Source organism: Saccopteryx bilineata, chromosome 5 (assembly GCF_036850765.1).
Source record: "Saccopteryx bilineata isolate mSacBil1 chromosome 5, mSacBil1_pri_phased_curated, whole genome shotgun sequence".
NCBI lineage: Eukaryota > Metazoa > Chordata > Mammalia > Chiroptera > Emballonuridae > Saccopteryx > Saccopteryx bilineata.
Window position 1 is genome coordinate 57,447,593 of NC_089494.1, and position 14,682 is coordinate 57,462,274.

General features: G+C 41.9%; 1 protein-coding gene across 1 annotated transcript in view; it reads left to right on the forward strand.

Moving 5' to 3' along the window:
• Window positions 1-13,267, forward strand: part of TTN (titin) — a 284,943-nt gene extending 271,676 nt beyond the window's left edge. The window contains exons 307-315 of the mRNA XM_066233115.1: window positions 618-1,193; window positions 1,299-1,604; window positions 2,508-3,101; window positions 3,227-9,036; window positions 9,163-9,319; window positions 10,053-10,744; window positions 10,841-10,994; window positions 11,521-11,823; window positions 11,959-13,267. Coding sequence (XP_066089212.1) covers window positions 618-1,193; window positions 1,299-1,604; window positions 2,508-3,101; window positions 3,227-9,036; window positions 9,163-9,319; window positions 10,053-10,744; window positions 10,841-10,994; window positions 11,521-11,823; window positions 11,959-12,254 — 8,888 coding nt within the window. The 3' untranslated portion in view covers window positions 12,255-13,267. The remainder of the gene's footprint in view (window positions 1-617; window positions 1,194-1,298; window positions 1,605-2,507; window positions 3,102-3,226; window positions 9,037-9,162; window positions 9,320-10,052; window positions 10,745-10,840; window positions 10,995-11,520; window positions 11,824-11,958) is intronic.
• Window positions 13,268-14,682: the final 1,415 nt, after the last annotated feature.

A 14,682-nucleotide genomic window follows, 5' to 3' on the forward strand; every position in this document is an offset into this window, starting at 1 on the left:
TACTTCTCTGCTTTTGATTTACAAACGAAGTAACATGTTATGGCTAATTCTTCCTCTATGCTAAATAGATCTCAAGAAAGCTTTATTGGTGAGCAAGTATTTGGAAAGAATAACTTACTCTGGCATATGCATGCACAAGGATTCATAGATAGGTTCTATAGGAAGATATTCCAAGAACATAAACTCATTAGGCGTTCAGGGCAGTGAACTGAGAACATTACTAGAGCAATATCTCCCTCAAATGCAATGGAGTGTTTTTATAGTCCAAACAAGACTTGAAAGGTCAACAAATGTACCTCACTTCAGTGAACCTAAGTAAGGGCAAAGATACTACATATTTATAGAGAGAATTCTTACTTCCCAAAACTCTATGCATCGTTAATGCCTTCCAATCATAAAGAGAAAAGTTACTCTGCATAGTAATGTGCTCATAGAATCCCTATATTCCATAGGACCCCAGGAAAATCACTGAAAAGAGTTTTTAAGAATTAGACTCATGTAAATCATGGTTTCTAATATAGTGTTAGTCAATAAGATAAATTCATTCCTGATATACAAGGACAGAAGATTATAGCAACAGTAGTAACAATAACACATTATCATTATCTTTCCTTCAGCTGGAGAGGCCCCAGGAGTACGCAAAGAAATGGAGGATGTTACCACCAAACTGGGTGAAGCTGCTCAACTCTCATGCCAGATCCTTGGAAGACCTCTTCCCGACATTAAATGGTACCGATTTGGTAAGGAGCTTGTACAAAGCCGGAAGTACAAAATGTCTTCAGATGGACGCACACATACCCTGACAGTAATGACAGAGGAACAAGAAGATGAAGGCGTTTATACCTGCATAGCTACTAATGAGGTTGGAGAGGTAGAAACCAGTAGTAAGCTTCTCTTGCAAGCAACACCACAGTTCCATCCCGGTTACCCACTGAAAGAGAAATATTATGGTGCTGTGGGTTCAACACTTCGACTGCATGTTATGTACATTGGTCGTCCAGTACCTGCTATCACTTGGTTCCGCGGCCAAAAACTTTTGCAAAACACAGAAAACACTGCTATTGAAAACACTGAGCACTACACTCATCTCGTCATGAAGAATGTCCAACGGAAGACCCACGCTGGAAAATACAAAGTCCAGCTCAGCAATGTCTTTGGAACAGTCGATGCTATCCTTGATGTGGAAGTACAAGGTATTTGATTTTCATTTTCATTGGGATTTTTGTTTTTGTTTTAAAAGGAAAAGATCTTGGGAGACACACTACAAAAACCACTACTACTGTATTTTCCCCCAACAGATAAACCAGACATACCTGTAGGACCAATCGTGATTGAAGCTCTATTAAAGAACTCTGTAGTGATCAGCTGGAAGCCACCAGAAGATGATGGAGGCTCCTGGATCACCAATTATGTGGTGGAAAAATGTGAGGCCAAGGAAGGGGCTGAATGGCAATTGGTGTCTTCAGCCATCTCCGTGACAACCTGTAGAATTGTAAACCTCACAGAAAATGCTGGCTACTACTTCCGGGTTTCGGCTCAGAACACTTTTGGCATTAGTGAACCTCTAGAAGTCTCCTCAGTTGTGATCATTAAGAGTCCATTTGGTGAGTACAACTTCCTGTATAACCTCTACAATCTTTTTTTTTTTTTTTTTCATTTTTCTGAAGCTGGAAACAGGGAGAGACAGTCAGACAGACTCCCGCATGCGCCCGACCGGGATCCACCCGGCACGCCCACCAGGGGCGACGCTCTGCCCACCAGGGGGCGATGCTCTGCCCCTCCGGGGCGTCGCCATGTTGCGACCAGAGCTACTCTAGCACCTGAGGCAGAGGCCACAGAGCCATCCCCAGCGCCCGGGCCATCTTTGCTCCAATGGAGCCTTGGCTGCAGGAGGGGAAGAGAGAGACAGAGAGGAAGGCGCGGCGGAGGGGTGGAGAAGCAAATGGGCGCTTCTCCTGTGTGCCCTGGCCGGGAATCGAACCCGGGTCCTCCGCACGCTAGGCCGACGCTCTACCGCTGAGCCAACTGGCCAGGGCCCTCTACAATCTTCATATGGCAAAATTCTTTACATAAAAATATCTTTACAGAAAACTTTAACGGAAATAAATTTTGGAAGGAAATAAAGATCCAAGTAAAGCACAAGGACCTTTTATTTCTCTTAGCTTGAATTGATGCATATCTAAAAAAGCAAAAACGGGGTTGTCAAAAGTAGCTTTACAGTTCTTTGTATGGAAAATAATACAATAATTAATAAGTAATAATTCAAGAATGTTTTGTGTACTCATAAGTGTAAACCTACTTTTTCCCACCCCTGTATATATCTTATCCCTTCTTATTTAAAAAGGAACTCTGTTTTGATAACTCTCTTAGCATAAAATAATAAATTCATTTTTTAGAACAGTTATTCTTGATAGAATTTTGAATTCATAACATTATTTTAAATAAGCTTTTAATAAAGCTGCACATTTTACCTTATGACTCAACTCCTTTTTGTCTGTTTTAAACAGAAAAGCCAGGTGCTCCTGGCAAGCCAGCTATTACTGCTATCACAAAAGACTCTTGTGTTGTGGCTTGGAAGCCACCTGCCAGTGATGGTGGTGCAAAAGTTAGAAATTACTATCTTGAGAAGCGTGAAAAGAAGCAGAATAAATGGATTGCAGTGACAACAGAAGAGATTAGAGAAACTGTCTTCTCAGTGCAAAACCTTATTGAAGGTCTTGAATATGAGTTCCGTGTGAAGTGTGAAAACCTAGGCGGAGAAAGCGAATGGAGTGAAATATCAGAACCTGTTACTCCCAAATCTGATGTCCCAATTCAGGCACCACACTTTAAAGAGGAACTAAGAAATCTGAATGTCAGATATCAGAGCAATGCTACTTTGGTCTGCAAAGTGACTGGCCATCCAAAACCTGTTGTGAAATGGTACAGACAAGGCAAAGAAATCATTGCAGATGGATTAAAGTACAGTATTCAAGAGTTTAAGGGTGGCTACCATCAACTCGTTATTGCAAGTGTCACGGATGATGATGCTACAGTTTACCAAGTCAGAGCTACCAACCAAGGGGGATCTGTATCTGGCACTGCCTCCTTGGAAGTGGAAGGTAAAAACTTAGCAAACATATGTTTGGTGCTAAATGACACATTTTTAATTGGAGGGGGGCTGTTGCACTTACATAGGGGTAGGCATTGCTAAATTCTATTCTTTTTGCCTTTTATTCCCATACAGTTCCAGCTAAGATACACTTGCCTAAAACCCTTGAAGGCATGGGAGCTGTGCATGCTCTCCGAGGTGAGGTGGTCAGCATCAAGATCCCCTTCAGTGGCAAACCAGATCCTGTGATCACCTGGCAGAAAGGACAAGATCTCATCGACAACAATGGCCACTACCAAGTTATTGTCACAAGATCTTTCACATCACTTGTTTTCCCCAATGGAGTGGAGAGAAAAGATGCTGGTTTCTATGTGGTCTGTGCTAAAAACAGGTTTGGAATTGATCAGAAGACAGTAGAACTGGATGTAGCCGATGTTCCTGACCCACCCAGAGGAGTCAAAGTGAGTGACATCTCACGAGATTCTGTCAACTTAACCTGGACTGAGCCAGCTTCTGATGGGGGCAGCAAAATCACCAACTACATTGTTGAAAAATGTGCAACTACTGCAGAAAGATGGCTCCGTGTAGGACAGGCCCGAGAAACACGTTATACTGTGATCAACTTATTTGGAAAAACAAGTTACCAGTTCCGTGTAATAGCTGAAAATAAATTTGGCCTGAGCAAGCCTTCTGAGCCTTCAGAACCAACCATAACCAAAGAAGACAAGACCAGAGCTATGAACTATGATGAAGAGGTAGATGAAACCATGGAAGTTTCCATGACTAAAGCATCTCATTCCTCAACCAAGGAACTCTATGAAAAATATATGATTGCTGAAGATCTTGGGCGCGGTCAGTTTGGAATTGTCCACCGTTGTGTTGAAACATCCTCAAAAAAGACATACATGGCTAAATTTGTTAAAGTCAAAGGGACTGATCAGGTTTTGGTCAAGAAGGAAATTTCCATTCTAAATATCGCCAGGCACAGAAACATCTTATACCTCCATGAATCATTTGAAAGCATGGAAGAATTAGTTATGATCTTTGAGTTCATATCAGGACTTGATATATTCGAACGCATTAACACCAGTGCTTTTGAACTTAATGAAAGAGAAATTGTAAGTTATGTTCGCCAAGTCTGCGAAGCTCTTGAGTTCTTACATAGTAAGAGTATTGGACACTTTGACATTAGACCAGATAATATCATTTACCAAACAAGGAGAAGCTCCGTCATTAAAATCATAGAATTTGGTCAAGCCCGTCAGCTGAAGCCAGGGGACACCTTTAGGCTTCTGTTCACTGCCCCTGAATACTATGCACCTGAAGTCCACCAGCATGATGTTGTCAGCACAGCCACAGATATGTGGTCACTTGGAACACTGGTGTATGTGCTGTTGAGTGGTATCAACCCATTCCTGGCTGAAACTAACCAACAGATAATTGAGAACATCATGAATGCTGAATATACTTTTGATGAGGAGGCATTCAAAGACATCAGTCTCGAAGCCATGGATTTCGTTGACCGGCTGTTAGTAAAAGAGAGAAAATCTCGCATGACAGCATCTGAAGCACTCCAGCACCCGTGGCTGAAGCAGAAGACAGAAAGAGTCAGCACTAAAGTTATCAGAACATTAAAACATCGGCGTTACTACCACACTCTGGTCAAGAAAGACCTCAACATGGTTGTGTCAGCAGCCCGGATCTCCTGTGGTGGTGCAATTCGATCTCAGAGGGGAGTGACTGTTGCTAAAGTTAAGGTAGCATCCATTGAAATTGGACCAATTTCTGGGCAGATAATGCATGCAGTTGGCGAAGAAGGAGGATATGTCAAATATGTCTGCAAAATTGAAAATTATGATCAGGCCACCCAAGTGACCTGGTACTTTGGTGTCAGACAGCTGGAGAACAGTGAGAAATATGAAATCACCTATGAAGATGGAGTGGCTACCATGTACGTCAAAGACATTACCAAATTTGATGATGGCACCTACAGATGCAAAGCAGTCAATGACTACGGCGAAGACAGTTCCTATGCAGAGCTGTTTGTTAAAGGTGTGAGAGAAGTGTATGACTATTACTGCCGTAGGACCATGAAGAAAGTCAAGCGCAGAACAGATACCATGAGACTACTGGAAAGGCCACCAGAATTCACCCTGCCTCTCTATAACAAGACAGCTTACACGGGTGAAAATGTCCGGTTTGGAGTAACTATAACTGTCCACCCAGAGCCTCGTGTCACGTGGTATAAATCGGGTCAGAAAATTAAACCAGGTGATGATGAAAAGAAGTACACATTTGAGTCTGACAAAGGTCTTTACCAATTAACAATCAACAGTGTCACAACAGATGATGATGCTGAATATACCATTGTGGCAAGGAACAAATATGGTGAGGACAGCTGTAAGGCAAAGCTGACTGTAACCCCACACCCACCTCCAACAGATACAACCTTAAGACCCATGTTCAAACGGCTACTGGCAAATGCAGAATGCCAGGAAGGCCAAAGTGTCTGCTTTGAGATCAGAGTTTCTGGCATCCCCCCACCAACATTAAAATGGGAGAAAGATGGCCAGCCACTGTCCCTCGGGCCTAACATTGAAATTATCCACGAAGGCTTGGATTATTATGCTTTGCACATCCGGGATACTCTGCCTGAAGACACTGGTTATTACAGGGTCACAGCCACAAACACTGCTGGATCCACCAGCTGCCAGGCTCACCTACAAGTGGAACGCCTAAAGTACGTCAAAAAAGAATTCAAGAGTAAAGAGGAGCGTGAACAACATGTACGAAAGCAAATTGACAAGACACTGAGAATGGCTGAAATTCTTTCTGGAACGGAAAGTGTGCCACTAACACAGGTAGCCCAAGAGGCTCTGAGAGAAGCTGCGATCCTTTACAAACCAGCAGTAAGCACCAAGACCGTAAAAGGGGAGTTCCGCCTTGAGACGGAAGAAAGGAAGGAAGAGAAAAGACTTCGTATGCCTTATGAAGTACCAGAGCCACGCAAGTACAAACAGACCATCGTGGAGGAAGACCACCACATTAAGCATTTTGTGCCTATGTCTGACATGAAATGGTACAAAAAGATACGTGATCAATATGAAATGCCTGGGAAAATTGACAGAGTTGTACAGAAAAGACCCAAGCGCATCCGGCTTTCACGATGGGAACAGTTCTACGTGACACCCCTTCCACGCTTTACAGATCAATACAGACCTAAATGGCGTATTCCCAAACTGACCCAAGATGATCTTGAAATGGTGAGACCAGCCCGCCGGCGTACCCCTTCTCCTGATTACACCTTCTACTACAGACCTAGAAGGCGTTCTCTTGGTGACATGTCAGATGAAGAATTACTTCTTCCCATCGATGATTACTTGGCAATGAAGAGAACAGAGGAAGAGAGGTTGCGTCTTGAAGAGGAGCTTGAATTAGGTTTCTCAGCTTCACCACCAAGCCGGAGCCCTCCACATTTTGAGCTTTCTAGCCTGCGTTACTCTTCACCCCAAGCTCATGTCAAGATGGAAGGAACTAGAAAAGACTTCAGATATTCAACCTATCACATCCCTACAAAGGCTGAGACGAGCACAAGTTATGTAGAGCTGCGGGAGCGGCATGCCCAGGCCTCATACCGGCAGCCCAAACAACGGCAGAGGATCATGGCTGAGAGAGAGGATGAGGAACTGCTTCGTCCGGTCACCACCACCCAGCGCCTCTCAGAATACAGAAGCGAGCTTGACCTCATGTCAAAAGAGCAAAAGTCTAAAAAGAAATCAAGACGACAGAGAGAAGTGACAGAAATAACAGAAATTGAGGAAGAATATGAAATCACAAAACGTGCTCAAAGAGAGTCATCCTCGTCTGTGTCTAGGCTACTGAGACGACGTCGTTCCCTGTCTCCAACTTATATTGAATTAATGAGGCCAGTGTCCGAGCTGATCCGAACTCGTCCACAACCAGCTGAGGAATATGAAGAGGACACAGAAAGAAGGTCTCCCACTCCAGAGAGAACTCGCCCACGTTCCCCCAGCCCTGTGTCCAGTGAGAGATCACTCTCAAGATTTGAGAGGTCCGCAAGATTTGATATCTTTTCTAGGTATGAGTCCATGAAAGCTGCTTTAAAGACTCAGAAGACATCAGAAAGGAAGTATGAAGTTTTGAGTCAGCAACCTTTCACACTGGACCATGCCCCTCGAATCACACTGAGAATGCGCTCCCATAGGGTACCCTGTGGCCAGAATACACGGTTTATCTTAAACGTTCAGTCTAAGCCAACTGCTGAAGTTAAATGGTACCACAATGGTGTAGAACTCCAAGAGAGCAGTAAGATTCATTACACCAACATGAGCGGGGTCCTAACCCTGGAAATTCTGGACTGTCATATTAATGACAGTGGAACATACCGTGCCGTGTGTACCAACTACAAAGGTGAAGCTTCTGACTATGCAACCTTGGATGTAACTGGAGGGGATTATACCACCTACGCTTCCCAGCGCAGAGACGAGGATGTCCCCCGATCCATTTTCCCTGAGCTGACAAAAACAGAGGCATATGCGGTTTCATCTTTTAAGAGAACATCTGAGATGGAAGCTTCTTCTTCGGTTAGGGAAGTGAAATCACAGATGACAGAGAAGAGGGAAAGTTTGTCATCATATGAACACCATGCATCTGCAGAGATGAGAAGGGCTGCAGTAGAAGAAAAGTCACTGGAAGAAAAATCCACACACAGGAAGATCAAGTCCACCTTGGCAGCAAGAATTCTAACCAAACCAAGGTCCATAACTGTCTCTGAGGGAGAGTCTGCAAGATTTTCTTGTGACACAGATGGTGAGCCAGTACCAACTGTGACCTGGCTGCGTGGAGGGCAAATGATCACCACTTCCACCCGCCACCAAGTGACCACCACAAAATACAAATCGACCTTTGAGATCTCTTCAGTCCAGGCTTCTGATGAGGGTGACTACAGCGTGGTGGTAGAAAACAGTGAAGGGAGGCAAGAAGCACAGTTTACTCTGACTATTCAAAAGTCCAGGGTTACTGAAAAGGCTGTGACATCACCACCAAAGGTCAAATCCCCAGAGCCTAGGGTGAAATCCCCAGAAGGAGTTAAGTCTCCAAAACGAGTGAAATCCCCAGAACTGGTGAGTCCTCAGCCAAAAGCCGTATCACCCACAGAGACAAAACCCACAGCAACAGAGAAAGTGGGGCAGCTACCAGCCTCTGGCCCACCCAAGATATCTCAGTCCCTGAAAGCAGAAGCTGTTAAAGACATTGCAAAGCTGACCTGTGCAGTTGAGAGTACCGTATTATCTGCAAAAGAGGTCACCTGGTATAAAGATGGCAAGAAACTGAAGGAAAATGGGCATTTTCAGTTTCATTACTCGGCAGATGGTACCTATGAACTCAAAATCCATAACCTCACTCAATCCGATTGTGGAGAATACGTTTGTGAGATTTCTGGTGAAGGTGGAACTTCCAAAACTAACTTACAGTTTATGGGACAAACCTTTAAGAGCATCCATGAGCAGGTGTCAAGACTATCAGAAACCAAGATATCAGCTCAGAAAACTGCTGAGTCAACAGAAACCAAGATAGCAGCTCAGAAAACTGCTGAGTCAACAGAAATCAAGACATCGGCTCAGAAAACTGCTGAGTCGACAGAAACCAAGATATCGGCTCAGAAAACTGCTGAGACAACAGAAACCAAAAAATTAGCTCAGAAAACTGCTGAGTCAACAGAAACCAAGACATTGGCTGAGAAAACTGCCGAGTCAACAGAAACCAAGAAAATTGAAACAAAAGCTCCAGAGTCAGTATCCTCAAAACCAGTCATTGTTACTGGGCTGCAGGATACAACTGTTTCTTCAGACAGCATTGCTAAGTTTACAGTTAAAGCTACGGGAGAACCCCAAATGACTGTCATCTGGACAAAGGATGGAAAGGTAACCATGTCTTGAATGTCCTTTAATTTTATCTTCTAAAAAAACTAAACTTTCCCTCACCCCATCTCCCAAATAAAGTTGAAAATTAAATCACTCTTTAAAACTCAAATCACTTGCATTCTACAGGCTATTATACAAGGAGATAAGTATAAACTCTCTGAAGACAAAGGAGGATTCCTCTTAGAAATTCGTAAGACTGATACTTCTGACAGTGGGCTTTATACTTGTACAGTAACAAACTCGGCTGGATCTGTGTCCTCTAGCTGCAAATTAACCGTAAAAGGTAGGTTGGCTTTTGTTCTTACCAACATTTTTCAGAAAATGATATTTCTAAACACTCGCCCTTACACATACCTATTCACACACAAGAAAGTATTAAAACTTTTTTCCAAAATTCCAGAACACTATTTGTACACAGATGTAGAAATATACATATCCAAAGTTAGCATATACTTTATATTGACATAAAAAATTATTAAGTACCTAATTATATGTGGTATAATATAAGATTCCATAGGGCCAGCCCCTGCTCCTAGGAATATTTAAAAATAAAGTCAGATGAATATACAGAGTGGTACTTCTTGCCAAACCTTCATTTTTGCTAAGTTAATGAAATAAAAAATCTCCATTTTCCCAATTAAAATTAGTTTACTGTCATCTCAAACATCTAAAACATAATTCATTTTTTATTAATCAAAACAGACATATCTCCTAAATTTTTTAGTATTCTTTTCAAGACTTTTTCCCCTTAAGTCATAAGAATTATCTTCAATTTAGTTTAGTTTAAAGAATCATTACACTGATCCTAAAAGTCAAGTATGGCAATTGTCTAAGATTGGGACTGAGAAAGAATTAGGTGTTGCTAACACTGCATGCAGAAGGCAACATTTTTTCCTCTGTATGTATGTGTATGTATATATATAATTCACTTGCACAATCTACAAGAGTAAAGGGTGGGACCTTTTTCCAATTAAGTTTGTCTTACAGAAGTTTCTTCTTTTTTTTTTTTTTTTTAGCTGTAAAAGAAACTAAGACACAGGAAGAAACTACACAAAAGACATTGGAAATTACATCCCAAAAGAAGGCAGTTGTCCAAGGGGAAATTTCCCAAAAAGCCTTAATCTCTGAAGAAATCAAGAAGTCAGAGGTGAAATCTCAAGAAAAATTAGCCCTCACAGAGGAAGTTTCAAAGGTTATGATTTCTGAAAAAGTCAAGAAATCAGAAGCAGCCTCCCTGGAAAAATCCATTGTCCATGAAGAAGTCACTAAAACATCACAGGCATCAGAAGAAATCAGAACTCAAGCTGAAATTAAAGCCTTTTCTACTCAGTTGAGCATAACTGATGGTCAGGAAGTGACACTGAAAGCCAACATTGCTGGTGCCACTGATGTGAAATGGGTACTAAATGGCATAGAGCTCGCTAACTCCGAAGAATACAGATATGGCGTCTCGGGCAGCGATCATACCCTAACCATCAAGCGGGTCAGTCCCAAAGATGAAGGAATCCTCACCTGCATTGGCAAAACCAGTCAAGGAATCATCAAGGGTCAGTACGACTTGACCCTGAGCGAAGACCTCTTGGATGCTCCAACCTTCATCTCACAACCCAGATCTCAAAATGTTAACGAAGGACAAAATGTTCTCTTTTCTTGTGAAATCATTGCTGAGCCCTCCCCTGAAATTGAATGGTTTAAAGACAACCTGCCAGTAAGTTTAATTATGAATTTATTATTACAGAAAATTTTAAGTACTACATCTACTCCTGAAGAGCTCCAAGAAACGCTTTTTGTTTCTTCTTTTTAGATTTCTGTTTCTTCAAACATCAGCGTAAGTCGCTCCAGAAATGTATATTCTCTTGAAATCCGAAATGCATCAGTAAGTGACAGTGGGAAATACACAATTAAGGCCAAAAATTTCCGTGGCCAATGTTCAGCTACCGCCTCCTTAATGGTCCTTCGTAAGTATATCTTGGCCATTTTCCTTATTTATTTAAGGCTTTTATGTTTTTGTTTTGGAGTTTATTTTAACCTTTGTTTTCTAAAACACAGCAAACTCAGGAGCCTCATTAAATTCCATGTGTAAGAGGCACAGGCCTCCTGTGTGAATTCATTCCTATAACCATTTTCTTTACAGCTCAACAGGAACATGGATAAGTTCACTTTCAAAGCAAAGCTACCAACTGCCCTGTGACATTTATCTTTCAGAATCCGCAATATATACATTATTTCCTATATGACCATTTTTCTCCTAGTGATTCTAGTGCCTGCATGTAATGTGATGATAGGAACATAAGGATTCGTTTCTTGGAGACATTGAGCTAGCTCTTGACAAATGTATGTATGTATTTGCTTATGCTTCCACAGCAAATTGTTTGGGTTACGTTTCTGTGTGCATTTCAGTTTGCCATTTCTGTAAGTCAATGTCAGATGTCACAAATTAACCAAATGTCATTGATGTTCACCGTTATCTGCTATGCTCCACAGCTCTAGTTGAAGAACCTCCCAGAGAGGTAGTATTGAGGACAAGTGGTGACACGAGCTTGCAAGGAAGCTTCTCGTCTCAGTCAGTCCAAATGTCTGCCTCTAAGCAGGAGGCCTCCTTCAGCAGTTTCAGCAGCAGCAGTGCTAGCAGCATGACTGAAATGAAATTTGCAAGCATGTCTGCCCAAAGCATGTCCTCCATGCAAGAGTCCTTTGTAGAAATGAGTTCCAGCAGTTTTATGGGAAAATCTAGTATGACACAACTGGCGAGCTCAACTAGTAGAATGCTTAAAGCAGGCGTAAGAGGTGAGCAATAAAATTACTGGTAGAGGCAGACAAGCCTAGTAGCATGGAATAGTCTGTAGTTCATATAATTCAATAGAAAGCAAATCATTTTTTTTCCATGATCCTAAAACCTTTTGTTGCTGTTGTTCCATTAAGGAATTCCACCAAAAATTGAAGCTCTTCCCCCTGACATCAGCATTGATGAGGGCAAAGTTTTAACAGTAGCCTGTGCTTTTACCGGTGAGCCTACCCCGGAAATAACATGGTCATGTGGTGGAAGAACAATCCAAAATCAAGAACAGGGGAGATTCCATATTGAAAGCACAGAGGACCTGACGACTCTGATCATCACGGACATACAGAAACAGGATGGTGGACTTTATACCCTTAGCTTAGGGAATGAATTTGGATCTGACTCTGCTACTGTGAATATAAATATCCGATCCATTTAAGAGGGCCTTGTGCTCTCATACTCACTCATTCTTAACCTTTCACGAATGCTTCACATGGACTAATCTTTCTGATCTGTAAATATTAAGAAAAAAAGTAGTTTTGTATCAACCTAAATGAGTCAAAGTTCAAAATATGCATTTCAATCTTTTCTAATTGTTGACCTAAGAATATTATACATTTTGTACTGACATGTACATACTGTACATAGCCGGATTAACGGTTATAAAGTTTTATACCATTATTTTATGACATTTTGCAATGTAACTTCTGAAACTAACTGTTGGTAGGAGAAAGTTTCTTGCAGAACGATTAACCTGCTCAACACTTAATCAATCTTTGTGCCTCAACATATCGTTGATGTCTAAGGTATGCCTCAATGGGTTGAGAAATTCCCCATTGAAGATGTCCTACCCAACTAAAAGATAATGCTGTGCACATCTCCTGAGATGGGCACCAATACCTGCTGAATCAGAAATGTAAGGCATTGGTGATGTTTGCATTTACCCTCCTGTAAGCAACACTTGAACGTCTTACATTTTCTCTGATGATGTCACACTCAAAATTACCATGACAATTATTACCAGAGCAAAGTGTAACGGCCAACACTTTGTTCGCTCATTTTTCACTGTCTCTGACCATAGAGAGTGCCTGGGTAGTTTGGAAAAGTAACATCGCCTGGCCATCCCCTCGTTTAACCAAACTATTCAAGTATTCCTATGTCAGAGCAGTGCCAACTCCTGGAGGTCCTGGGGTGCAGCCATTGCCTTCGTGTGGTAGCTCTAAATTTAAATTACCTTGATAAACTGGGGCAACTAAGCAATGAGCCACAGCAAAGAATAACAACGGAAACAAAAGAAAAAACAATATAAAGCTGTCGTTAAACCAACAACATTACTAACTGCCCCAAATATCAATTTGATGTAGTTCTTTTCATGCAAATATAAATTCAATTGTTAGTTACAATTGTTGGACCTCCTTGAGATAGTAACAACAAAATAAAGCAAGCTATCTGCACCTCAAAATGTGTGTTTGGTTGTCTTCTGTGAAACTCGGGTTGGGGAGGGATGTGCCTTCACAAATCACAGAAATAATCATAAAATTAAACAACGCAAGTTCAAAATAGTCCATGTTCATAATTTGTTAAAGCACATATTGCCCTGGCCGGTTGGCTCAGCAGTAGAGCATCGGTCTGGCGTGCGGGGGACCCGGGTTCAATTCCCGGCCAGGGCACACAGGAGAAGCGCCCATTTGCTTCTCCACCCCCACCCCCTCCTTCCTCTCTATCTCTCTCTTCCCCTCCCGCAGCCAAGGCTCCATTGGAGCAAAGATGGCCCGGGCGCTGAGGATGGCTCCTTGGCCTCTGCCCCAGGCGCTAGAGTGGCTCTGGTCGCGGCAGAGCGACACCCTGGAGGGGCAGAGCATGGCCCCCTGGTGGGCAGAGCCTCGCCCCTGGTGGGCGTGCCAGGTGGATCCCAGTCGGGCGCATGCGGGAGTCTGTCTGACTGTCTCTCCCCGTTTCCAGCTTCAGAAAAATACAATAAATAAATAAATAAATAAAGCACATATTTAAATTATTGTACTGACTGTACTCAACAATTTTTAAAACATAGATATGATTCTCTTGGATAAATTTATACTCAAAAATTTAACAAAACTCTCCCAAAAGAATAGATTAAATTTTCTAATTTTATCAAGAAAAGTATTTTCATGGGAGCTGAGTCAACTAAATCTATTAAAGATGTTAAACATCTACACTATTTTATGCTAGACACCAAAGGAAACAACGCAAAAATGAGCCAGACGATATAGACCGTGTCCCTCAGGGACTGTACTGAAGGAAAAATATCAACTTCAAGGAAAATGATTAATTGTGCACCCGACATTGACTATTGCAAATTCAAACTGACAGAGAATGCAAGTCCCCAAAACTAAAGAATTTGTTTTAAATGCTATAATACCATGCTTTTTAAAACAACTGATCTATAATTACAACTGACCTATAATTATAAAATATCTAGTGCCAGAAATATCTGTATTTATCCACTTCAGTGAGATCACGGTAATTGTAAACCTATAAAGTTGATTCTTCGCTCAAATTACCTCCTAAAATGCAAGTACAAGTTACAAATGTAAATATAAGTTCAATTACTCCTAAATGTAAGTACAAGTGGCCAAAGCTAAAGCAAATATCCTGTCATTTGTTCTCCAAAAGAAGATCTTGGGTCTTCATTAATTTATTCAGCAAGTATTGTGTTAAGTCAGATTCCTTAAAAGCTGAGCCTAAACAGAGACTCCTGCTTAAGTAGTGTTTGGGGCACTGATGTCAGAAAAGGGAAGTGAGGGAGGCGGGGCAGAGGAAGAAAGGGAAGCAGGAATACCGTCTCAGCAGGAGCTTCTGCCTGATCCCACAGGGAGCATCAAGTGTAC